Genomic DNA, 27,667 nt, shown 5'->3' with positions numbered 1-27,667 from the left:
GAGTGCTATAAAATAAGTGCTTTGTCTGTGGCTAATTTTCAGTTTAATTTACCCACTAAACGTAATTCTTCTCCTAAAAAGGGCATGAATAATAATTGGCTTCCTAGCACAATTAAGATTCAGAGTTTGTATCTGTGCATATGCAATTTAAGTGCTAATGCATTTCCTTTTATTAGGGTAATAACTCCTCTTATTCTCATTATTCTTGATATATTTACTAAACATTTTTGGGGTGCATATATGCAGTTGTCGAAACAACCAGAATAAATATTCTGGGTGGAGTAGCCATCCCAATGAATTATCTGGAAATATTTTTACAGAGTCACAGAAGGGCTGTGGTTGGAGGTGCCTCTGGAGACCATCCAGTCCAACCTCTGCTGGAGATGGGGCAGCTGGAGCAGGTTGCTCAAGAACATGTCCAATTGGGCTTTGACTGTCTCCAAGGATAGAGACTCCACAGCCTCTCTGGGCAACCTGCCTCAGTGTTTGACCACCCTCACCATGAAAAAAAGTTTTTTCTTATTGTTAAATAGAATTTCCTGTATTTCAGTTTGTGCCCATCACCTCTTGGCCATTCACTGGGCACCACTGAGAAGAGCCTGGCGTCATCATTTTTGTTTGTACACATGGATAAGATCCCTCTGAGCCTTTTCTTCGTTCGGCTGAACAGTCCCAGCTCTTTTAGCCTCTCCTTGTACAACAGATGCTTCAATCCATTAATCATCTTCATGTCCCTTCACTGGACTCACTCCAGTATGTCCCTGTCTCTGTTGTACTGGGGAGCCCAGCACTGGACCCAGCACTCCAGATGCCTTTCACCAGTGCTGAGCAGAGGGGAAGGATCACCTCCCTCAACCTGCTGGCAACGCTTTTGCCTAATGCAGCCTAGCGTGCTGTTGGCCCTCTTTGCTGCTAGGGCACGTTGCTGGCTCATGTTCAGCTTGTTGTGCACCAGGACCCCCAGGTCCTTCTTTGCCAGCTTCTTGTCCACCACGACCCCCAGGTCCTTCTTCAACCAGCTTTCCAGCTGGTTAACCACCAGTGTGTACTGGTGCATGGGATTGTTCCTGCCCGGGGGCAGGACTTTGCAGTTCCCTTTGTTAAACTTCATGAGGATCCTGTTGGCCCATTTCTCCAGCATGTCCAGGTCCCTCAAACTGGCAGCATATCCATCTGGTACATCAAGTGCTCCTCCCAGTTTTGTATCATCTGCAAAGTTGCTGAGGGTGGACTCTGCCCCGTTGTCCATGTTCATTAATGAGAATATACTTGATTTCCTTGCGAGTCGGATTTCACTTCATGTCTGTATGAATCGAAGCATTTGATTGTTTTCATCAACAATAATAGTTGTAATAGCAGTTAGCCAAAACTCGCAAGAAGAATATGTGTTTTGACTTGATATACATGCTATTTTGAATACTTTCAAATCAATACAGTGTATATTACAGGGATTAAACTCAAGTTGCATGATAGACTTCAGGATAATTATAAACAGAAAATGTTGAGTGGGTATATTCATAACAAGAGCCATGCATTTCAGTATAATCAACTGTAAGTCTATATGTCTAATATTGCACAGTATAGGTCATGAAAGAAGATTTAGGGGCTACATGAACTGTACATGAGATCTCAAGGCAGTGGTGAGCCAATAAGCATAATGCAAATGGTTAATAAAAGTAAGGAAGTGGTTTTGGTATTAGTAAGTCTTCCTCCGTGGGGTGTTGTCTTGCTGTGATGATTACCCCTAAAGAGCAAAGTTGGAAAATAGCAGTGTTCAAAGGAGAACCATATGAATGCTTGAAAAGATCAGAAAGCGTGCACGATAATGTGACATGTAATAACGTGCCATTCAGTGTGCTCCATCTATTGAGTTTATCAATGAGAAGATAATGGGGTGATTTGATCAATTTGCATGTATTTACATGAGAAAGAGGAATGTAGGTGAGCAGACATTTTACTTGATTCAGTAGCTGAAAGTCATAGATAATAGCAGATTCAGATTGGAAATAATGTGAATATTTTCTGTGGTATGTGAATTTATCCTCTAACAGTAAGGGTAATTAACTTCTAAGGGCTATGGAAAATTCTCTGTCTCTGAAACAGAGTCGAATATTTTTCAAAATGACTTATTCATTCAAACAATGGGACAGGGAAGTCCTGTGGTCCTGATTCAAGATGCCAGACAAGATAATCAGAATGCTCCCCCTTGCCTTGATAAAATTAGTCTTTTAATTAGATGTCCAGATTCCAGAGCACTCCTTGTAGCTCTGCCAATTGCAGTGAAATCTCTGACAAATCAGTCTCTGTGCTTTGTTCCTTTCTTCATCTGTGGAATGAATGACTGCTCAGCTGTATCACATGGAGCATGTTTTTGTTAATTTTAATTACTTAATTAAAATTAGTTATTAAAAAAAATGACTTGTACAAGTATTTCACTAACCACTCCCTCATTGGAAGATGGAAAATAGTTGTTTTGCATTTATTCTCACCTCTTCTGATCCATGTCCTAGATTAACGAGTGCCATGCCAACACTCGCGTGCATGCTCACTGCAATGTCACACATTTCTATGTGACTAATGTTGGGGGGAGTGGGAGGAAGAACAGAACATGTAATTTTTACATTACAAATTTTGTTGACTTACTTGCTTCTCATCCTAGGACATTTAAATAAGTCTATTTAAGAAGTGAGTGACAAGTGCTGTCTTCAGGAAGAAACTAAAATGCATAATTTAAAGCCATAAATCATCATTTTTTATTTTTATCCTTTCTGTTTAGTGATACGGTTATTTGGATTGCTTGTAGCCATAAATCCACATATAGGCTGTGTCAAAGAAGATCAGGCTCTCCATGCTCAAAGCATAAAGTCAGAGCAAAGCTCCACAACAGATGGCCTTTTCTTTCCATTTCATGGACACCAGTTCTCACTGGGCAATTCATTATTTTCTACAGTTGAAGCAGCTGTGGATTACTGTAATTACGGATTTAATATATCTCCGACAATCCAGTGTGAATACTAATTTGAACTTTATACATCTCCTTGGAATCAGGTTAATTTTCTCATGATTATATAGCTTCTGATTAACTAAAGATGTTTGTGAGGCTAATATTTTTCCTGCTATGGAAATAAATTGTGCATGGATTGCAAAATAATAGTGGTGTTTTCAGTGTTCAATCTTGGTGAAAGTCCTAGGAGAAAATTTCTGAGTTCCCCAAACGTTTTCAGATATCATGCTTTTGCTAATAACCTTGTTTTAAATTGTGAGTTTGGATTTCCTAGGATACATATTGATCAATGGTAAATTATTTACTTGAATATTTTGGAGAAAAAAGACACTTTTTAATAGAAATAATAGGCTAAGTGTACCAAAAGTTTGTATTACAGGAAAACTCTACTGACGGGTTTCTTTTGGCATGTTTGTTCTTTAAATAGTTCTTTGCTTTAGAAGGCAAAATGTTTGTCTTGGTGCCATTTGTAGATCTTGTGTTATCCTCTTGAGAGTAACTATGTTTTGCTATCATATGTTTTCCTTTTGAATAACTATTCATAGCTTCATGTCCTTATTCCAAGAGGTTTGCCTCAGCAAAATCCCACTGACTTCAGTGGAGTTATTTGTGGTTCATGCTGATGAAGGAGAGGCATCTGATCCTAAATGCTGGGGGTGAGATGCGAGAGTCAGGGCTGATGTACATATATTTCTCTGAAATCAGTTGAAGGGGCACATGTGGGCCTGGAGGCAGAATTTTTGTATCTTCAGTCAACACCAGCCATTCCTGCATTGCAGTGTGAATAGGTTGAGAAGGTGGTTTGTCTGCAGTAATTTTAGCTCTCAGGGAGGCAGGAACCCAAAGAATATTCTTTAACCATTTCCGTCCTCCAGTAAGCACCCAACAAAGCATCAAGGTGCCAAGAAACAACTCTTATAAAGTTTTATGACTGATTAGTGAATACAGTAAAATGGGAACAAATCCTGCATATGCTGCGCCGCGTTTGAAAGCAGCGTGGCTGGGAAGGGGGAGTGTGCTCATAAAGTTGTCCTGGTTTGCCCCTGGAAGCGGGGACATCTCTACCAGCATGAAGTGGGTCAGCGGGAGATTGACTTTCAGGTCTTTTATTTAACCTGAGATGTGATTTCTTTAACCTAGCAATCTGATTTTATATATATATATATATATATACATATATATGTAAATATATATTTTTTTGTACTGTACTTTTTTGAAATAAACAGGAAAGCCATATAGCATTGCTACAAAAAAATCACTAACGGACTCTCGGGAATACATTTCTTGTCCACAGCCTTATTATGCCATGGTTTTTACCATCCTGCTGGGACATACCTAATAAGTTAAGTGCACTGTTCCTAGAATAATGAGTTGTGTGAGTAGTTTGGTTTTTTTTAAAAGATGTGAGTCCAGAAAGCTGTATATAAAAGTATTTTTGCTAAGGAGTGCTAGTCTGAAATGTGGAATGTGAAATTCCAAATGGGATCATTATATATTTCAAATAGCACCTCTAGTTGAAATCTTTTCCGTGAGTGTTGAAATGATTCAGCTGGGAATGAAGGTCGGACGGTGGCAGTGACAGGCTTCCACACCCTGCGTCCGCTCCCCGGGAGCACCAAACACACGTGTTGGGTCCAAGGGGACTCTGGAGATGGATCTTAATCCTGGCAGATTCTCTGAAATGCTTAATCTGCATGGGATTCGGCATCCTAATTTACATGGAAGGCTATTTCTCTGCGATCCCCTAAGGCTTAAGAGAATAGCATGAAAGATTTGCCTGTGCTGATGATGTGATCAGTGGTACTAAGGCTTTTAAGCGTGGGCATGTTTGCTGGAATGAGCAAGGGAGCATTTGCTCCCTAGACTGCAGTTGATAGGAACTGAATTAGCAGGTCTCCTTACACCCTGAGAGAACCGCTTTGCTCTCTGCGCCTTACAAATCTTGGTGCTTTCGTGTGCGTAGAAATCATTTGATCTTTTATCCCATTTTTTAGGCATCAAAGTTAAACGGGCTAGTCTGTAATTCTGTTCCTCTCCCTTTATACTATTTTAACAGTAGCTCCGACATTTGCCCTTTCCAAATAGCGTCTCACCATCCTCTGTGAATTTTCAAAGACAGAGGTCGTTAAAGAGATTGTTTCAGCCCATTACCTATGTATACCTGAATGAATTTCATCTGGCCCAGCCAGCTGGAAAATATCTAATCTTTATAAGCACTTTCCAACATGTTCTTTCCCTATTCTGTCTTGAGATTTTGGTTATTTGCCTCTGATATTAGCTGCCAGTTGAATGCAGCAAGGTAAAGATAGTGAGTACAGTAGCAAAAAAAGACATTAAATACTTCATCTTTTATGGCATCATCTGTCAGTAGCTTTTCTACTCTGCTGAGCAGGAGAGCAACATTTTGCCTGGGTTTTTTCTTATTACAAATGGACTTGTAGAACCTTTTCTTGCTACCTTTGCTAGCTCCAAGTCATTTTTTTCTTTAGTCTCCATTTGTTTCTCAGTGTTTGTTATTCTTTTATACCCACATGGTATTCTGACTGTGTAAATGTGTCCTTCCTGAGTTTGAGATCACTGAGCAGCTTATGACTTAGCCAGGTTAATTCCTAGGTTTTTTCTGCATTGGGATAGTTTGCACTCACGTCATTTCTCTAGGGAAATTTTTGCTCCCCATACCTTCTTTTCTCCTTTGACTTGCAGCTGTTGGTCCTTTTGTACTGTCAAGCCTCACAGGTCTTTTAAGTGTCCTTCCTTTGAAGTCCTTTATTATGCTGTTTTCTCCCTGAAGAATTAATCGTCACCTTCATGCAAGTTGTCTTTTGCCTTCCTTATCTTAGGGGGCTTCTCAGTGCTGGAACATCCCGCACCCAGATTGTGGTCTTTGCTGCTATCACCAACACACTCCAAGGTTGCTGGACAACCTGTGCTCTGAAATACATTTCCTGTAACGTATCTGAGTAGTTGCAGTACTTTGTTACATCTTGTGCCTTGGTTGATTATTCCAGTTCTCGGTTAAAAAACCCCAACCTCTCTATTTTTCATTCGGTATCTGGTGGACCTGCGCTATAGTAGTGCCCTCTGCTTCTCTTTTTTACGTGATGGCTTTCGGCAGGTCTGTCTCCCTTTTACAGAGTGGACCTAGAAGAGCAAATAGTCTCTTGATGTGCAGGGCACTTCTTTATTTCCATAGCATCCTTTCTCAGTAAGTTATATCATCTGTATTAACAATCTAGTCTTATGAATTATTTACCGAGCCTCTCTTACTGCCCAATTATATTATAGTTTTGATACTGTACTAATTTCCTTCCAGCTCCTTTTGTGTATTCTCCACGATTCTTATAGAGATGTCTGATAGGGTCCACAGATCAATCCCACTTTACTCTTCATTATGTTTCCTTCCCATAAGATTGTCATGGCCAACACTATCTTCCACAGGGTTTACACCCATGTTCATTTGTTGTACCCACCTCAGGCTTTTATTTGTCAAACTCACTTGATCCTACTTAAATTATTTCCCCGAGGTAAACCAGGAGGTGAACAAACTTGAAATTCCTCTTTTTCATAAGGTGAACTCTGTTCTTGCCCAGCAGTTCATGGTGTATCATCTCTGAAGAAGGAAACTTGTTGTAGTGACCCATGTGTCTTTGAAGGGGAGGGAAATGTGTGAAAAGGAGAGGCAGCAATATGCGATAGATGAATCTTGATGATTTTTTAAATCCTTCAGTGGTGTACGTGCTATGCCAGCAATACCACATTCTAAAATTGATCCTGTATTTTCCCATAGTCTCTGGATGTTTGCAGTAGCCGGGCAGGCAGAATGAATTGTCCCAAGAATATTAAGAACATAAATTTGTGGTTTCCCTCCTCTCCCTGTAAATCACGGGAGTCGGTGCAGAGTGCGGGTCTGAGGCAATAAAGTCTCCATCTTCCATTTTTTAAATTGGAAATCTGTGTTTATAAATAATGGCTGTTCCAGCTAATTAGATCCTTCAGTTGCTTGATGTGCCAATGTGCTGATCTTGCCATAGCTCTTGTTTGCAGTCCTCATTTTTCACAGGGTCATGGAGCTGCTTAACACTTGCTGTCTTAATGAACGCATTTTGTCATAGAGTACTGGGGTCACTTCTTGCATGTTTACACATGTGCCCATGGAGCTGTATCTTCTCTGTGTGCAAGCATTTGTGTGGAGAGCTGTGTAATTCGGGAGCTGGCCCCGATGCTCTGCCGTCCTGCTCCTCCTACGGAACCCCACCGCAGGGCGAACAGCAAGCAGATTCCCAGGGCATCACCACTTCAAGAGGGCTTTCCACTGTCCGGTGTTCATCCAACGATAACACAATTTAATGAGACCTGCTTGAGTGTTTCAAGTGCCAGAAATATGCAAGGTCACTGTGTTCGCTTTGGTAAAAACCTGAATTTTAAAGGTCGAGCGGGTTGGTAAAGCCAGGCTGTGGGATGCGTTGAGCTGTAGCAGGCTGCAGAACGTCATTAGGATGAGCAGGGATGCAACTGTCCCTTATGGGTGTGGTGGTCTTCTACGCACCAAATACTCTGTGTTGAAAGCCTTTCCAACATCACCCAGTATAACTGTAAGCAGACTGCTTTGTCAAGCTGCCACTTGACTTTTGAAGTAGCTTCATAAAGAAGCCTTTAATTAACCATTTTAAACCTTTACCTCCCCACATACAAGGGAGCTCCCAGAAGGATACACTTCAGAAAAGCAGAGCAAATTTTAGCAGGCAGTTAGCATAATTTATAAAAAGGAAATTTACTTTGGATATGTGTTTCTCATCAGTTAAAAGATGTGGGCAAATTTGGTAGTTACAGAAGGGTGCTGGCTGCATTTGAGGTTCAGGTTACCACGCGGTTGAGGGATTTCAGCATTTCCTGATGTGATTTTTATGTAGGGGTTTTTTTTAGTGAATAGAGAAAAATGTGATTTTTTCTGAATAAGTTCTGCAAGTATATTTCATTGTATGTAGATATTTTAAAATTTATTCTATATATACAAAATATTGGTTTTCTGTGGTGATGAAATACCCTAAAGTCAATAAAGGTATTGAAGTCAATCCTTTATTTAATTTGGAGAAGGGTGCTTCAGACTGGAAACAGAATCGTGGGGAATGCTGCAGTTTCAATTTTATAAAAGAAATGGATACATTCCTGCCAGAAAATAGGAGGTTATTGTGACCGAGAGAGGTAACAGTTCAAGCAATGTGCATTTCTGTTCCGTTGTTTTGAAGCAGTGATCTGCGGGAAGGTGCCTGCATGAGCAGGACCGCCGTTTCTTTGCATTTCTCACTGCTGCAGTGCCTATGGCTCCAAGTTGCTTTCTCGTAGGGGTGGTGATGATACCGACCAGCAAATGTTGTACAATTAGTTGTACCTATAACTACTGGCTGAGGTTGGGCGTCTTCCAGGAGCAGCTAGGTTTGTAATTCCTTCCTGCAGGAGTAAGAGGGACCGTAGAGAGGAAAAGAGGGTAAAGGTTTTGAAGCCTCAAAGTAGTGAAATGGGTTTTTTCACCTAACTTCTGCCTGTGACACAAATACATATATTAATGAAAACAGATTTCATGAGAGCGGGGAGGACCCCAGTGCTGGCTGGAGGAGGAGTGGCCAAGCTGCCGGCGGGCTGGCCGGCGTGGTGGGATGCTCTGCTGGCTGGATGCCTGTGAGCGGCATCCCAGCAAATGGGTCTGTGGGCTGCAGTCTGCACCAAAATCCATGAGGGATGCAGGGGGAATTTCTGATCTACTCAGAAGCTGAATTCAGAAGCTGAATGTTGTGGTCTGTGCAATGAGAATTGAGGTAAGATGGAAGAGCATGGAAATAGTGGAAGTATTTCTTTTTACATTTTTTTTTTCATTTTTGTTCACCCAGCAGCCTCTTGGTGTCTTTACCACCAAGCACTCGTATTAAACACATGCACTCACACCCTCACACTTTCTCTTTTTTATTAGCCCAGGTACTGGAAGTGACTTTTTAAAACCAAGACAAAATTACTTTTGTAGCGAATAGAATATAGTACTATCTGTCTCATCTCTGCAGTGCAGCTAGGGATGTAATTACTCAGATGTGGCTGATCACCTTTCTTGCTAGAAAAGAAGAGGAGTTTGTATCGGTTCCATCATTGCTTTATGGTTTAAATCTTTAATGACATCTAGATATGATGTGAAAGGCAGTGGACTAAGCAAGAATGTTGGGTTTTGCTTCTCACCAAGGGGAAAAAACCCCCACCTGTGAGATCACACTGGAAATCGGTGTAATCCTCGGCCTCGATGCCTATGGAAAAACTTGACAATTGGGCTGCATGTGGCTCACAACAGCTGTCCATCATGCCGACCACGGCCAATGGTCCCAATGGTCTTCCCATCTGCTTGTACCCATCTGTCTCTTGACTTTTACTTGGGCTGCAAGGTGTTTGGGACAAGATGGGTATTTTTCCTTACGTGTTTACAGCCAGTAGTATACAAATACTCTCTCGGCTGGCACAAGGCATATTTCAGAAAATGAATATGTATAAATTCTTCTTTTGTTTTCTGCTCTTTAGAATTGCTGTGTTAGGGAGAGCACAAAAATACCCTCCCCCAGAGTAAAACCTCTTCTTAAAGGAAACATTAAACACAAACACCTGAACTTGGACTAAAATAGTTAGTATACAGTGTATCTTTTGGCCTTCCCTTGGAAGAAAACCACTATTAAAATGTAATATTAAATATGCTGTACTCATGTGGAGAGTTCGTTTAGTTTTCCTAGAATAATTTCATTCGTCTCACATGGCTTAGCTTGCAGAAAAATTGAACACAACTTCAGTGATATGTTAAGGGTGCAATGTAATAGGCAATTGACTTTGGAAAACTAAATATAAACCCAGGAAGAGCCTGTTGCCGAGTGGAAGTAACTTCTGGTCAGTTCCAGGCCTGAAATAATATAACCTTGTTATAATTTATTTTTCTCTTTTGTCTTGAGGTTGGCAGGAAAGCTGGAGCACTGGGCAGCAGCCCTTGCTACATCTTCCTTTTCCAGTTATGTTTATATCAGAGATAGAAAGCAAAAAAAAAAAACCCAAACCCATGCCAGAAAGAGGGACTTTCTATTCCCTCTTATAGTGGGAGCGTCATACTCGCAGGAGAGGGGTGCTAATGTTTAAAAACCAGAAAGCTGGTTTGTGCTTGGATCCCACCAAGGTGTCTGAGCCCAAGCCCCAAGGGAGAGAGCTGTTCCAGTGATGGCAGGGACCTTGGGGGCACCAACACCTCTCCAGAGGCAGATGCTCTTATTATTTACTACCATGTACGTTTTTGCACAAGGTTCCATAACATTGGTACAACCATGCCACCTTGTGTTAATTTCTGTTTCCTTATGGCCTCGAGCAGTCAGAGAAAAAAATTTAAAAGAATTTTCTGTGTGTGGATGCGTGTGTATATATATGTCACTTTTTAATGCTGTTAAACGTTCACTTCTATCTGAGCCTGGTTGTGTATCAATAGCAGGTGAAGTGATTCCACTCTGTCACTTTCTACTTTAAAATTTAGAATACAGACATTGTATTTCATAGTTACAGTTTCAAAATATGTTAACGATGAAGAAGTTGAGCCAATGTGGTATGTATGTGTCTAGTCCAGCATGGGTAACTCTTTCTGGACTGCCGTAAACTCCCTGCTTAAGAGTGGTTATGCCTCAGCTCGGGGGAATTTGGCCCATTATATCCCTGACTCCCTGGAAGTTTTGGGCAGGCGGGGTCACTTGGGCAGAGAAATGACCTATGGATTTTGCACCATGGAGTTAGTAGCATTAAGAGTGTTTTATTGTGAGGAGTTACATTTGAGAATGCTTTAAATTAAAAAAAAAAATGCTATGGATATGCTTAAAGCTTTTCAAAAGAAAATGTATTAATTAAACCTTTGCCTCTTTTCTACATAGTCGGCAGCAGAATATGTGAAGTCCCGCCTGCCTGAAGTCCTAAAACAACATCTTCAAGACTATGAGAAGGACAAGGAGAACAGCGTGCTGTCTTATCAAACCATCCTGGAACAGCAGATTTTATCAATTGATCGAGAAATGCTGGAAAAACTGACTGTATCCTATGATGAAGCAGGTATATTTGTGTTTCTTTCTAAGTTACATTTTACCAAAAAAAAAATCGCTCACTTTCAGTCTTTCTCCCAAATACTAGTGCTTGTGCTGGCAAATTGAACTTTGTCCTCAAAGGTATGAGGTGACTCAGTGAAACATTTCTTTCTCATAAGATCAAGTTGAGATAGAAAATTTTCCACTTCAGTGATCGAATACTAACTAGCTGAAAGGACAGTAATTTTTCTAACAGCGCTTTGTCCTTTGTAATGCGCTGATGTTGATTGATCTAGCCGTGCCTTTTTATTGTCTCTGCAAGTGGTGTGACCTGGTTTCTGCTGGTTTCTTCTTCACTGCTAACTTATTTCTGGGCTCACTTAGCTAACAGCGTACTGGATAGTCACAGAATCTGATTTTTAAATGTGACATGATGCGTGTGGATAGCCAAAAGCAGAAAATGTGTAGAGTGTTGGAGGCGTTTTAACAGTACAGTTACAGGGGTTTTCAGTTTTGATATTTACATCTTAATAATTTGGAGGTTTTCTTAGTTACAGCTCATAGTTTTTACTAGCATTTTGTTTCAAAGTAGTTAGAAACGTCTTCCAGCTTTTGGATCCTTCACAGAGTTGTCCTGATGCCTGGTCTTCTTTACAGCTATAGAGAAAAAAAGAGAAGCTGTTGATGTTTTTCTCTGAGCTTCCGACACAGCCACCAATATCTGCTATATGCACACTCCCCTCAATCTTACCAAGTTTCTTGGTGTTTAAATACCTTGCAAAGAAAGAATCAAACAAAAAGAATATTTCATTATTTTACCGCTGAATTAGTATTCACGGCAGCGAGTGGACTGTCAGTGCGTACGGAGGTCTGTACAGACGAGCCATGGGTTTCCATTCCAGGTGTCTGCATGCCTGGCTCACTGCGCTCCCAATAGCGCATCTCTCGGAATCCTTCATTTCTTAGCTTTATCTGAGAGGTGTTGCTCTCTGTTTCTCCACGTTAACCGCTCATGGCTGAGAGCTGCAACACACCATCTCCTTTCATCAACACACCATCTCCTTTAATCTGCAGCCCTACCAACCAGCCTTGGGCAGCCTTGTAGTACAAAAAGAGAGTTTATACTTAGTATATCCCCATTTGGGGGGTTTTCTTAATCCCTGGTGGCACTTTCTTGTTCTGTTATTCCCCTGACCGTACCTGGCATGGTGGTGCCCTTGGGGAACCGTGCTGAGCTCAGCTCCAGGTTTTCCTTCTAGCTGTTTTAGGCAGAAGCCTAGGCCTCATAACTGGGTTTTTCATCCCATTTAGATGGTGTTTGCCAGACACCATCCCGAGTGGATCACTGCTTTGGTTGGACCTGGTTAGATGGCACTCTCCTAAAATCACCATCTTCTGACTTTCTCATCGCTAGTCGAGCTCTGGAAAACCAAGCACTGACAAGCTGGTGTTATTTTGTCCCATTAACTTTGTACTTACGCTGCAGTCCCCTGAAGTACTTAAAATGCTCAAACTACTTGTCAACTTTGTTCAGACTCCTACTCAGACTCCCACTCACTAGCAATATGATTCTCTCAAGCTACTTTGATCTTGAAGGCGCTCGAGCAACTTAAAATGCCATTTGCAGACTGCACGTTCTGGGTACTTACACGGCTGTAAACTTTAGTAACTTGAAGTAATTACAATGCTCTATTACTTTATCAATTATATTCACGTGCTCACGCAATAAATAAGCCTGATTCTCTTAATCTGCTTTGATCGCGAATGCTCTCAAGCCCCGTACAGTGCCATTTGCAGACTACACGTCATGTACTTAAGGAGCTCTGAGTCCTATGAGTTCTCGAAGGGCAGCAGAGTTAAAATGAGGGCATGGGATATTTGTTTAATCACATATGGCCTGTTTTTAATGATGCATCAAAAATAAGCTTTGAAAGTTGTTGCTTTCTGTTGCTTCTGCTTATCTTTTTTAACACAGAATTTACCAGTCCGATGAATCATGTAAACTTTTTCCCTGGTTTGGTCACTTCATCTCTCCAGTCATTTTGATTGATGGAAGTTTGTTAGGAAGGAAAAAACGCAGTGGAGGAAATTACTGACTCCTGTCAGAAGAAAAAGCAAGCAGTTTCCTTTATTGAAAACTGCATGTTTGTACAGAGAAAATAAAGATTAAAACTGCTTGAAGCACACATTTGGGGATTTATATCATGCAATAAAACAATCATGTGGAAATGAGAAGCTACATAAATAACTAGTTCAGAAAAGTCCCAGCATATACACACATTCAGAACGGAGAAAGAGCACAGCTTGCTGTAAATAAAAAGCCAGAATTTCAGCTTCCCAATCAGGTAGAGACACCTCTAGAGATTAAAACACAGAGATGGAGCCCGCTCGTCATTCTAATCATGTCACTTGTTTACTACAAAAGCAGAAATGGTGCTACCTGCTCTGGAAGTAAGATCTGATTGTGAGCAAAGCACAGAAAATGGGCAGTTAAATATAATTGCAGCAGCTGTTCATGATCCCGAGCGCTCCAGCTATTCAGCGCTCGAGCAGTTGTGTTGGTGACATTTTTCTTTTATTAGTGTTTTTCCATACCGAAGTCAATTTAATGAGAAGATCAGGCTGCTGGTGGTACATACAAAATGAAGAAAGCAATCTTTAAAAATCAAAATGGTGAAAATAAAAGCGATTGTGATGTAAAGGGAAAATACAACTTTGTCTGGTGGGAGACTACGTGAGACATCAACAAAACCCATCCCGGAGAGCACTGTCAAGGGTTTAATTTCTGTAATCATGAGCAGTTGGAGTTCTGCTACGCATCAGCCAAGGAAACTAGAAAGTTAAATGTTTAAGGTACGTGATACAAGGGGTCAGTAGCTGACTGTAGCAGGGTGCTGCATGTAGGGGAGCACTTCCACAGCAAGGGAGCAGACCTTTTCCATCCAGGAAACCTTTCCTGTCCCTCTTGGAAGGGCCAGTTTCCAAGGGTTTGCAGAGTGCTCGCCCCCAGCTAACTCCCCTCGCCCCAGGGATGTCTCCCAAAGGCGGTAGAATTCAGCTGCATCCCTTTGCCAGAGTAAAACAGAACTGCGCTAAAATGGCTTGGGCTTCTGGTACAATTTTGCATGTTAATTTGGCCTTTCTAGCAGCATGCAATATTAATAACGTGCAGCTTTGATGGACTCGACATCCTAATGCCTCTTTTTGTAAATCTTTCCCTTTAGGAAATCAGTATATCAGAGCTACCAAATAAAATGAGTTCATCTAAAAATAGTCAAATGTTGACAAGATTTTTAGTGAAATTTGACTAAGGAAGCCTTATAAAATGAAAGCAGGCCAAAAGTGACAGATGGGTACAAATCCTTTCATAATCTTTAAATCCCTTAGGTTAAAAAGTGGCATTCTTGACTAGCTAAGGCTGGGTTAATTTTGTGCAAGAATATTTTTTCCTGCTGAAGCTTTATTGGATGTTAATCCTATTCCTTCGATTGATAGCATCTCTAAACATCTGGGGTGGTCAGTGACTACGCTGTACAAATACAAGTTTAGGATATTTAAAGGCATTTTGGCATTTAATTCTGGTGTGCCAGGTAGCTAAAGCCTGCTAGGAGATTCTGGTGGTGCTTTTGTACTGTAGTCAATAGGTTTTTCTTTAATGGATGGCCCCTCTCCCCCAGAGTCCTGTAGAAATTGGGTTTCATTATTGTGTGACAAAAAAGATTAATTTCATTTTTCCCTGCCGTGAAGCAGTCATGAAAGATACTGATGTTTAGGCACTGCATCCAGAGCCAGATGTCAGCCCAAAAGATGTTTTCTTAGCTAATATTTGCCAGGGTGCCCCATGTTTCTTGGAGCCACCTGCAAGGAAAGCGAGTGGCTGCTCCTCCACGCGTCCTCCCCAGGGGGACCGAAAGCTCATGCCTGGCCGGACCCTGCGCGCCTCTTCCTACGGGTGCGGTTTGTGTTAGATTTCACGTGAAAACTTTTAGATACAGTTGATGTGCACCATTACTTGAGACACTCGCTGTCAGTACCATTAAAGCGAATTTTTATGCTATCAGTCGATGTCCCAAACTGCCTGAATACTCCGATTTTAGGAACAAAATTAATTTTCTGCTGAGATAAAATGTGGCCATTAGCACCACAATGTATTGCACTTTGTCTCTGGATGAGATGGAGTTTTGTACTCAGCCTTCCCCAACCATGCCCAGGTGCTGTGCTCTCCCTGGGCATCACACGTCCCTCAAAGCAAGTGATGCATCGTCCCCTGTTCCTCACTCCTGACGTTATTTAGTATATAAGGAATGGATAAGGAATTAAATCAACTCCTCGTATTCAGCCTGTATTTCTGTGCTTTGCAGAAGACTGGGTCTGGTTTCTCTAGTAGCTGCAGCTGTGAAAACCGTCTCTGAGTGTAAATCCAAGGCTCAGACCTTCATTCCAACTGCAGGACTACAACCCGGCGTAGATCCAGTCCCATGAGCATTTGCTGTTTCTGGCAAAAGTACAGAAAAGCAAAAATGTCCAAGATTAAACTTCAGCCCAAGAGGTTGGCAAATCCGTCTGCTTCACACAAACGTCTATGCTAGTGTGGTCGCGCTGGGAAAAGGTTAACTTTAATCATCGAGGGGCCGATGCTGCCCCTTTTTCAATTACACTGCTCCCTTTCAGGCAGTGCAGGCAGGTGTTTTCCCCCAGAGAAAGGGACTACAAGGAGAAAATGAGAAAATTAAAGCAGTAAAATTGCACCAGAAATATATCCTGTAATTTGGGATAATAAATACCTTGCTGGGAAAAATCCTTTTTTCCCACTGCAAAGAGCTTTACCAGGTAAAATCATCATTATGTTACATCGCAGTGAAGATTAAGTTATCTTTGCTATGATGTTTGTCTCGAGGTGGCTTGTGCACAGCAATAATCCATTAAAAATGCACAAAGAGATCTGTTGGGTTTGTTATGTCCACCTTCTTTAAAATTAAAAAAAAAAGTATTGTCTTACAATGCACACTCATGCTTGGACCATGCTTTTGGTATGTGTTTGACTGGTCCTTTTCACAGAGGGCTTGGTCTTTGGGGAAATACAGGAACACACTTTCAATACTGGTGACTCACCAGGTGTTTAAATCCTTGTCCTGACAAGGAGCTTCAGGAATATTTCTCTTCCAGTCTCGCCTACAGCCGTTACCAGTAAGGCAGGGTATGGGCATGCTCTGCTGACATGGGCAGAGCATTGGGCAGAGCAGACATCTGTAATCTCACAATTATACAGTGATAATGGTCCTGCAAGAACATGTAACACTGCCAAATATGAAATAACCTGAGCCTAAAAAACGGTTGGGAAGCTTTATGTAAGTTTTTAGGAGGGATTTAAAGAGCAGGAAGGAAAGTCATGCACTAAACACGATAAAAACAACAGTTGCAAAGGCAATGGGTTGCACAGAATATGCAAGAACAAAACCAGGAGAGCCATAAAGAAGCTGCGAGAGAGAAAAGAGCCAGAAATTATGTCTTTTTTCTGAAGAAAAAGCATGTACAGGCAAATGGTCATAGTAAACGATGTGTTTCTAGTATCTTAAGGGATGTTGCTGGATAGGCTGTCTGCGTGCTGTGGTGAGCACCCCTTGACAGGGGTGTAGCAATCCAGTAAATTTATTTTCTGATGTGTGGCAAACACGTCGACACAGCAGATGTGTAACTAACAGCGCTCGAATGTGTCGGGGCAACGTTTATTGCTGTGCCGGAGGCTTCCTTCTGACAAGGAGAAAACCAGAGTGGCCTGCAGGCCACTGCGGCTAGTGGCCTTCTCTGCAGCTCAGGTTTGGTTTTGAAATGATTTTTAGGTATTTGATCTCAAGAACATGTTCTAAAGCAACTCCCTTCTCTGGGTCTTCGGTTGCTGCAGTGAGAACTCGGCACTGTGCTTTTTCCAGATAATACAGTAGGAAGTTTTACTCTTTATAGCCAGAGGATTACTGCTGAATTTATTTAATCTCTGCCTTAACGCTTTCTTTGGCATGTTTAATTTCTTTTACACATTAAAGATACATGTTAAACTTGGCCACTGTGAACCAGTGCTCTGTTTTTCTGCGGAGGACCAGTACCTACAGCAGAAATCACAGTGCAGTCACCAAGGGTAGAATTTGTCTCTTTTCCCTTTCAATGTCTGCATTATAGACAGCCAATTCTGGGCAACTTGAGCTCTTCAGTAGTCACTGGAAAGAAACCAGCATTTCTAGTGTGATTCATGGGTTTATTTTAAGCATCTACTTTAGTATGTGAAGAGTCATATCCTAAACGTGCCCGCTCTTTTCCGCTGGCTGTGAATTAGCTTTTGCTCACAGGTAAAATAGAGGTAGACAGCTCTAGTTGGGAGCGGAACGCCAGCCTAAGTGTCTCTGTAGGTGTACACATAAAACCATTTAAATTACATTTCAGGGTGTAGCTTCAATGCAAACCGGGCGACTCTCTAATTTCCTACGTTGTGGTCTTCCAGCTTTCTAGAATATTGGCAATGTTTGTAAACAACAGACGTACTTAAGCCAGCCCAAGCATGTTGTATTCTTTTGCTCCATTAAAATAAATTTTTATTTTTCATATAATTATAACCTTTCAGCAGAAGCTCGGAGCAGAAATAGCACTTTGAAAGGTGCCTACTTGCCTGTGAAATACTCTTCACTTCCTCATCAATTTTTGAAGCAGGTATTTAGCTATTTAAATTTGTCAGCTAGCAGTCGATTTTTCAGAACTGACATAAACGCTAACAATACTTGGTTCAGAGTATTTGGTAAATACATTTATATATTTGGGAAGACCAAAAAAATATATTTTTATATATTTGGTGAAACCTCTGCGCAGGGTAGGTGCCATGGTGACTCTACAGGGCTGTGTCAGTAAGTTAGGGATGTTTTTTATTAATCACGTGAAGCGTTCTGTTCTTACTCAAGCATATGTAACTATTTTCAGTCTTGCTGTATAAATGCCATGTACTCTTCACTTTGGTATTTATACATTTGTAGCAATTAAAAAGAATAATTAAAAATTCTACTGTTACCGAAGTCCTGCAGAGGGAGAAATCAACAGAGCCCTACAGACTGCTGAGATTCAGAAGTGTAATAGAAAACGGTTTTTAAACAATTTAATGGGTTTAATACTAATTATTACTAACTGACCATTTCCTTTCTGTGTACTTACCAATTAAGTCTGGAAAGCATCTTAAATGCACAAACTTAATCTTAGGTGGTTACTTAATTCAGTCATAACTTGTGGTCGGGTCAGTTCAGGTTGGTGCCCAGGGGAGGGGGCGTTTGATGTCTCCTGCATTTGGGAAAGGTTGCTCCTCCAACCTTTTAAAGGGTTTTTTCAGGGACGCTGCATTATCACCGCCTGTTTGCCGTCTTCCCTGTTTGTATCTTTGGCCTAATGAAAGACATAAAAGTATGTAAGCTCTGGAGAATTAAAACCATTATTTGAGGTTTATTTTGCGTAAGTTTGTGTTAGATTTAATTTGAAAACCTATAGATTCAGTTGATGTGCTGTCAGTAGGTGGTTGCTGTCAGTACTGTAAGTGTTCTTCCTCAGTTTCAGACGCAGGTGCTGCATGTAGACAGACATGAGCATGGATTTATCTTATTTTTTTATTATTTATTAAAAAGATATCAGACGGAGATAGCATTGAAGACACAGCTTGCTGCAGATTCAGTGTAGGCAGAGAGAATATCTGTTCCAGGCCTCTGGGAGAAAACCATCCATCTCGGTGGAGGTTTGTCACCTGCTGATGGATGCAGAGATAAATGCCTGAAGGGTCTTGTGAGTAGCAGTGAAGGCGGCAAAGTTTGTTCTGCCTCCAAACCTGACAGACCTGACAGAGTTCCTTATTAAATTTCCCTGCATCATTACCCGAACAAGCATAAACAGCATTGCTGTAGCAGGGTGGAGTGGCACAAAATCATCACCAAATACACCTTTGCAAAACTCTTCATTACACCCGTAATTGCTAAATTTCATTATTGAAATAAGTATCTTCAGTCTCGCTGCTCCTGGCTTTGCCGTATCACATATGAAAAGCTAATATTTGGGTTCTTCTGAAAACATTTTAAGAGGAGAATCATTGAGAAGAAAATATGTTGTAATAATGTCAAGAACGTGCACGTGTACAGGGATTTATGATCTAAGGGCGCTGCTGTGTTTCTGGAGATCGCTTGCACTCTTGCACACATCTTTGTGTCAGCTGTCCTTGCGCTCTCCCCATTTGCAGCAGCGTTCAGCTCGTGCTAAGCCCTGCTTTGCATGCACAACCGCATTGCACGCCACGATCAATCACTGTGAGCCTTTTCCATTATTTCCCAGTGTTTGAATTATACATGGGGAGAGGTAGGAGGAAAAAGGAGCAGGAACAAAAGGAGGCTTTCTGTTCTCAAGTGAAGCTTTCTTCAAAACCCTAACCATAATCTGTAACAACCCATTAAGGTAAAGAAGTTGGTCATAAACAAGCCAAAACTGGCTCTTCCTCGTGCTATAATACCTTTCTAACAGTGGCAGTTGCCGAGTTTTGGCAATATCGGTCCTTTTTGCTCCCTCCGTGTGCATCTTTTCCAGGCAGCTCTGGGATTACGGGCTGCAGCCGCTGTCTGCCAGCAGCTTGGGTGTATTTTAGAAAGGTGTTCGCCTGGGCTCTGTCTGCCAGTTGAATTTGCTGATCTCATGCAAAAGTTCCCCCCAAACTGTGCTGTTTTCACTCAGCCACGTGCTGGGAGGATGATTTCTGAGGTGACGGCTCTGCCCCAGAAAAATGCATGTTTGGCAGATGTGGAGGTTTTGAATTTGCAAATGGGCAAAGTAGGGTTTGATACAGGGAACTGGAAGGTACAACCAGAAAATATAGAAGGAAAAAAGTACGGTCCAAGGTGACTTTTGGCCAGGCGTTGGAAGATGATTAGCCCCAGAATTTAATTAACCTAAAGAGGGGAAAAGTCACCAGTCTGATTTAAGCTGCCACCCTTGCTCAGGCCAGCCAGCCTCAATTTACAGCTCAGTAAAATCTGCATCAGCGAATTTTGTCTGTTGGATAGTGGAGGGGATGGGGACAGAGTGAGGATCTTGAATTAAATCACAAACCTCCTTAACTGTGTGTAATTCTGGTGTGTTACCACTCCTCATCCCCTTTTTCCTCCTCCTCTTGCTCCCACTCTTCTGCCAGCATAGGAGATACAAAGTAAGATCTTGATCCCTTTGGACGGGGTACATGTTTGTATTTGTAATTTGGCGATACGCCTTGGGCACTGAATAAATAACTCTTAAATACCGCCTTGCTGTACAGCTCTGCCTGTATACTAATAAGTTCCTTATTTGTTCAGGAGTTAAGGCGAGTGATCCGTCATGCAAGCGCCTCAGGGCCAGCTGGAGAGCGCGGCAGATACTTACAGTGGTTCTCCGTGGAATTAGCTGCAGCCTGATAGACGGTCCTGCCACCGATGGGGGTTAGTCCTTCATGAAACCCAACCCCAGGAGCCGAGGGACAATGCAGTCGTAGTAAAAACCATTTGTCGGATACAATTGCCAGCTGCAACGGGGATTTTCGAACAGCCCCATTAAGGCTGAGTGATGCGGAGATGTGCACAGCATCTATAAGCTAGCTGTTAGTTACACTGTTTGTGAAGGATTTGCTAATTATATGTCTTGAGTTCATTTTAGTGCCTACCCGCTGACACCTTATTTATAGCTGCTGCTTTAAATCTGGTATTATGGCTCAGGCACCTCAGGAAAGTGCAGGTCAATTCCTGGGGCTCAAATGAAATTTTACAGCCTTGATCCTTTAGGCAGGACTGGGATAAAGCCAGAGATGTCACAGGACTCGGCATAAATTGGATGCTTTTAATTATTTTGGTGGGGTTTTTTGTTTTCCAAGTGGGGTTTTCATTTTGCTCCTACTTTTTCCATGTGATTACAGGCCTCATTACAGTTGAATGTCACTAATAAAAGCCTGTTGAGCATCTAGCATAACATTTTCTAACTAGATAAGGTCAGTCATGCTCTCATGCGGTCTCATGGGGCAGCACGTGGAGTAGCGGCATGGCTGACCTTATTGCTGACACTTAAAATCACCGATGTCGGCTGTCCCTGTGCCGCCACCGGCAAACTTCTGCTTGGCTTAAAATGTGGGGTGGATCCTGCAGCAGGTCGGTACCCAACTGACTCACTCAAAGCCAGTTAGTGTCATAAACGTAACATCTTTGATATCTTTGGCACTGTGATTGTGGAGGGGTTTATTTGTCTGAAGTTGCTAAGAGGATGGTATCCCTTTTTTTTTCTTTTTTTTGGTGCGATCACTTCTGCAGACTGTGTTTTACATTGAAATTTGATATATTTCCGTAATGGGAAGTGCAAAGCTGTAGAAGATTTCTAATGGATCCATAGAAGATTGGTCTTACAGATCACAGAATTTGGGACAAATCTTAACAAAGCAGACTACACATATCTCACTGTAAAACTTTTAGTGGCTTTTATTTGGTTTCAAACTTTTATCCAGCTCTTCCTTAGAAAAGTTAAGGTATTGTTATTTTGAGGGAATACCCTTATCTTTCCCAATGAAAAATGTCCAACTTCTTCCTGAATACCCTAGGTTCATGTGAGCAGCTTGCGTTTGGGCAGAGGCGCTTTGGGCTTGGAAGAGTCGTGATATTCTCTGGTTCCTCTTCCACCGGCCGTTTGACCCGATAGAAATCCTACCGCTTTGTTCTGAGATTGCTCAACACAGTTGCCGCGTTAAACAAAACCAAGCTAGTTACTGCCTTGGCTCAGAGTTACTCGGATCTCCTAGGGATGCCTCCACTTCAAAGGATAAATTATATGAAATTGCCCCTAAATTTTCCTTCTGCTGTAGAGGTCTAGGAATTGGGGAAAACATGTTCAACAACAGATTGGGGGGAAAAAAAAATTAGGTGTAATTCCTATTTGAAAGCAATAACTTTTGCTTTTCAGTTTATACAACCTGTGCTTTTCAGCAAGGGAATGCTGTGTGCTCGCCATTGTTTGAGCTGGGGGCTGCGCTTCGTCTGCTCTGCCTGACTTCTCTAAACCTCATGCTAAGCTAGACCCTTCGCTCTTGTTGCTTGGCTTACGCAGCAGCTGGTTAGAGCTATTGCAGGACTATGGTTTGCAGTAGCAGTAGCAGGATCCCTATCTGAATATACACTACATTGCATGATCGTCTACACTCGTTTTAGTTTCCGGTGCTTCAGGAGCTCTTACAATCAGAATTCAGACTTTGCAGTTTGCGTGCAAACGCTAGTGTTGCACTGACCACACAGACTGTGTTTCAGCCTGTAGACATCGAAGGCTCACAGGGAAGTGTCAGCAAGAGATGTCTTTTCCTCTCATGCACAGACCTTAGCGTAGGCATTTTTTCTTGTTGTATCACTGCAAGGCTGCATGGGAGGTTTAACTGCTGCAGAACAGCCGAGCCTGTCCACAAAGGAGATTGCACGTGTGGTTTTCTGCACTTTAATAGCCTGGTGACATCCAGAAATTTCTAACCAGGAAAAAATAAACCTTTTTCAACATATTTCTACTTCTAGCATATTAAACGGCTGAGTGGGATGTTCAGGTGAAACTAAATACGAGAGCGATGCCAAGAAATCGACTTTTGAACTGAACTGGAGATTCCCTTCATATTAAGATTATTTTTCATAAGGGCAAGAAATTAATCATGCGGCGCTAGGATAGCATGAAGGTGGGAGCGCTCCCCGTTTCCACTGCAGTATTGATGAGGCAATGTCAGAGCAGTCTGGAAGATGGAGAGGCTGCCCAAAAGGGTGTCCGTTTTTCAGTAATTAACTTTTGTTACCTGATGCACAAAACTTCCTTCCAGCTCTTCTTTTCCGACCTGGAAAACACTTTTAGGTATTTTTTACATAGCTGAGCAGGAACATCTACATGAATCTGTTAGTCTGTAAGTAAATCCCAAATATGATGAATATAATATGATTAATGGTAAACAGGAATAAGTTATATATACTGATTGCTCATTGATTAGACAGGAAAATAGGATCTATCTAAATAGAAATACAATATGGTTCTCTGTTTCAAATATAAAATCTTAAAATAGTACTGCATACAGCCAGGTAGGAATTGTTTCGTGGTGAAAATAAGCTACGATCTTATAGAGGTTTGAAGTAATTTCTGTGTATTTCTAAGAATCTGATGTTTCTTTTAATCAATTTTAAAAGAAGGAGTTCTTTTAATTTCAGGGGGAAAAAAACGTTATGTTGAGATGATTAAGGAATTATGAGACCTTGAATTTTCAGAATGGTTATTTTTAGGTTCGTGCTTTACAGAACTGAATTTTGCAGAAGAATTTTGTTAACTGAAAGAAAGGGCAGCTCATTTGTAGGAAACACCGGCGCTGCAGGGCTTCAGGGACGAATGCCTGTATGATGTGTAGGCTGTTCAGTCCCATATACCTTGCAAGACATTTGAGGATAAGGAGGTGGGTACTTTAAAAACACACATGTATTTTTGAAAGGTATTGTGAGTCAGCAGCAGTTTATTTCATTGGCAGGCGGTTAGCCCAGTAATTTGCCAAAATTGTGTATTTTGGAGATTATAATAGCATTTTCTCTAATCTGCGTAGCTTCTGCTAAAAGAAATTGTGTAGATATTTAAACGTTTCAATAACCTATAAAGGACTAAAGGACGAAGACATGCTAATGAGCACAATTAGCTTGGCCTTTCACAATATCTTTGATGAAGGTTGGATGTCATTAGAGAAGCCGAAAACGCACGTGAGGAATGGCACCTTGGATTAGAAACCAGCCAAGGAGGAGGCGTGCAGATTGTTGGGATCCAGCAAAAGGTCCATCCCAGCAAAAGGTTTTACAGTGATCCAACCCCAGTTACAGGTTTTACAGCAGTCCCACCCCAATTACAGTTTGTTGGGATCATTTTTGTTTGGAGAACTGTTGTTTTCAGTACCTGATTTGTCCCTCCTTTTCCATGCAGACATGGTGGTTTGGGGAACATCAGAGCAAGGAAAGGCCTTTAGCCCCTGCAATTCCTGCAGTTCCTCTCACTGCCGTAGCACGAAAGAAACATGAATGTCTGCCGCTTGGTTTTATCGTTGCTTATCTTACAGATAAGCAGTGGATAATTAGATTTATTTTTATGGTTTTGGATTAGAATTGGTGGGTCACTTGGAGGGCACGCGGAGGCGGTGTTTCATGGTCTTGATGATCTCACACCACTTTTTATCCATATTCCTGGGCACTGGGAAGCGAGAGACTCTCTTACCCTCCCTCATATACGTACTTACAGTGTTTTGCTCAGTCTTGCCTATTCCACAGGCTATAATCAAAGTTTTATTTGCATTGCCTGAGGGGTGTGTGCACAGCATGTAAAATAGAAATTCAGGAGACATGTAGCTGGTCTCGATGGGAGGAGCTGAGGCAGGTGGGCACAGAGGACAGCTATATTAATGATAAAAACATCACACATCTGCCCTGAAAACTACTGGAGTCTTATTGTTTAGGATTTAAAGTCCCTGTAAGGCAAGTGGAAATGCATGGTCTATAAATGAGAAAGAAGCTGCATGCAGTGTGAGTTGCTAGTGGAGAGTAAATATAAATCTATATTTTTGTTCATCCTGCTTTTTGCACTGTTCTGAGTAATTCTGTTTCCTTCTGGTGATTATTGAAACTCAAAAATACTAGTTCTTGCTTAATTATTGTGTGAATTCAAGCTTGAGCACTGTTGAAAAAAGATGGGAAGAGGTTTTTTGAGTTGTTGTTTGTTTTTTAATCAGTCCAGCCAAGTAAGTACCGAATTTCTTGACCTGCAGTCGCTCTGACTGCATTTCTGCTCAAAGGGTATGGTAGACCTCTACTCTCCGGCAGTCAGGCATCACAGGGGTGCTACTGTACACCATCAGTTTGTGAAAGGGGATCCAGACTTACCAAAAAGCGGTTGTGTGGGTTGATTTTACGCGCCTCCCATCCGACTTGGAGTCACCGATAAGGCAGGACTGGCCAGAGCTGTCATTCCAGTGTCAGTTCCATACCCGGATAAGGGATCCAGCTGCTTCAAACCTGCTGCTGTTTTTAAAGATACTGTCAGTGCAGGGCTCATGCTGTTTACATAGAAATTTTCCCCAGCTCTATGTTTGACCCTATGAAACGTGGACTGTGAAAGCCGTGTCCATCCGAGCATGGTGCAGGTCCAGGCACCCAGGATATTCCCTTTCTAATTAAGGTTACTGGGGATCTTTTTCCCTGCGGCTTCACAGTGGTCCCAGCTGGTGCAGCCCACCTCCTCCTCCTGCAGACCGTCTCAAAGGCTGCGCATCCTTCGCCTGTGAAGCTTTGTGTGCTTCCAGTCACTGCCTTGTCATTTTCTGGTCTCCTTGCATGTCTCTCAGTCTCTCTTTAAAAATTAATATTGATTACATTTGGGTTTTTTCTTTCTTTTGTCACTTTGCTTTGTTACCAGAGATGAGATTAGACTAATTTCCTATTGCGCAGAATTCTGTTTAATACAGACGAGCTGTCAAAAGCCCTACCTGTGCAGGAATTAATGTAGCTTTTAGCCCTCTGGGGTTTAATGCTTTTAGGCTAAACGCTAAGAGGACAGTGTTGGTCTCTCCAAAGATAATGGTGATGGTCTCTGGTTTTGAGGTCATCATTCTGCCGGTTTTCTTCTTTTTCCCTACGGAGTGAAGCTGAGTGAAACTCTACATGGGACGTGTTAGAAAGCTGAGACGAGGCAGCAAAGCGACCTGCTCCTTCTGCCGCGGTGGCACCACGAGGTGCCCAATAGCGCTTTCCACGCCGCCTCACCAACTCGAGGTTGGAGGGCAGCATCATGGGATGTTGGAGTAGGAAATGACACCCGGGGAACTCATGGGAGAGAGCCTATGGCACTGGCCACCCCATCCAAAGCGGGCTGCAGGAGATGGGCAGTGAAAGTGTTGGGATAAATATCTGCAAAGCAAACAGGCTGACCCTTTATTTGAGAGAAGAGATGGTCTCTGGGATGGAGAAGCAGGTATGGAGGTCTGGTGATGTATGTGTTTGCAGATGGGGCTATGCAGAAGCAAGTCTACAGAGGGGACTGGGGCTGGTCAGGGAGAGGAGAGGAGAGGAGAGGAGAGGAGAGGAGAGGAGAGGAGAGGAGAGGAGAGGAGAGGAGAGGAGAGGAGAGGAGAGGAGAGGAGAGGAGAGGAGAGGAGAGGAGAGGAGAGGAGAGGAGAGGAGAGGAGAGGAGAGGAGAGGAGAGGAGAGGAGAGGAGAGGAGAGGAGAGGAGAGGAGAGGAGAGGAGAGGAGAGGAGAGGAGAGAGGTCTTCAGAGGTGCCTGTGATTAGACAAGCAAAGGGGAAAACTAGGAGAGAAGAGTGTCTTATCAGCCGAGAAGAAGCGCTGAGCTGGCTGTGCTGGAGGCAGGTAACAGGGATGAGAAAAGCTCGCTGTCTGCACTGCGGCTGGAAAACTCTGTTACGGTCTCGGCAGAAGCCATTTCGATGGGGAGCCTGGGGCAGAGGCTGTGTTGGAGGAGCCATAGCGTGGAGCTGGAGGGAAAGAAACCTCCGGCAGTGACTGCAAATGGCATCTTCAATGAGCACACAGGTGAGACAGGAAAGCAGTGATAGCCATAAAAATCATCAAGGGTAATGATGTCTTTTTAGAGAGGGGTATTACAAAGATGCGCTGCAAAAGAAAAGAGCCAGAGCAGCATAGGGATGAGGTGATAACTAGTAAAAAAAATTAAAATCAAGTCACTAGAGTAGGAAGATGGGTCGATGGGAGGCAGCACACGAGCAGCCTTGGCATGGGTTGTGCAAATGGGGAAGTAATGGTTAAAACATAGAAGGGGGAAGTCTCGTTTCTCAGTTTTGTCTGAGAAAAGAGACTCTGTGCGAAGAGCCACAGAAAAGGTGGGGGAGGACTGGGAAAAGCAGTGAGGAGGCACACATGGGAAGGACAGTTGTTCAGGAGGAAAAGCCTTGGCCAGGGACTTTTGCCATTTAAAAGCCTGAGATAAGGGCAGGGTGGAGGTGTGATTTCTCATGAAGGAGGGATGGGCAAAAGTTCAGGGTTGAAGAGAGCGATGAGGGGGAAGAGGTTTCACGTGCTGATGGCCTGAAACCTGTGGGGCATGAGAAACATGGAAAACAGAAGGAAAACTTGGCAGAGGGAGAAAAGAAGCAACGTGGTGAGCACCTCGTGAGATTAACTGCATTTTGCTAATGGATTACGATGAAGCGAGGGCGCTGAGGGAATTTCTACCAACTTGGGCCATCCAGAGCCCAAGAGCTCTGGTCCTCATCCCGAGCTGCCCTGCCAGCGGGGATTTGGAGCCAGGCGTCTGCAGGATTTTTTGATGCCGCATGTGAAGTGGCAGATCTCCAGCGGCTGCAGGGTGAGCTGGGTCATACCTGGGCTCTCTAATGCCTTTTAATGTATTAATCAGGCCTTGTTTGCACTCTGGTGACTTTTCCTCCTTCCGATAAAGCGGTTATCTAAGAACTGATAGAGCCCGTGCAGCCTTGACTTTTACAAGGTGCCTTGTCTGATACTGAAATACAACACCAATAATCTTACC

General features: G+C 42.4%; 1 protein-coding gene across 1 annotated transcript in view; it reads left to right on the top strand.

Annotated features, from left to right (window-relative positions):
• Nucleotides 1–27,667, top strand: part of PPM1L (protein phosphatase, Mg2+/Mn2+ dependent 1L) — a 103,260-nt gene that overhangs the window by 64,530 nt on the left and 11,063 nt on the right. Inside the window, exon 2 of the mRNA XM_075506822.1 lies at nt 10,933–11,107. Within this exon, the coding sequence (XP_075362937.1) occupies nt 10,933–11,107 (175 nt within the window). The remainder of the gene's footprint in view (nt 1–10,932; nt 11,108–27,667) is intronic.

The sequence above is a fragment of the Mycteria americana genome, chromosome 7, assembly GCF_035582795.1.
Source record: "Mycteria americana isolate JAX WOST 10 ecotype Jacksonville Zoo and Gardens chromosome 7, USCA_MyAme_1.0, whole genome shotgun sequence".
NCBI classification, from domain to species: domain Eukaryota; kingdom Metazoa; phylum Chordata; class Aves; order Ciconiiformes; family Ciconiidae; genus Mycteria; species Mycteria americana.
Note: the sequence above shows the minus strand (reverse complement) of the source record. Positions and strands in the feature narration are given on the sequence as shown.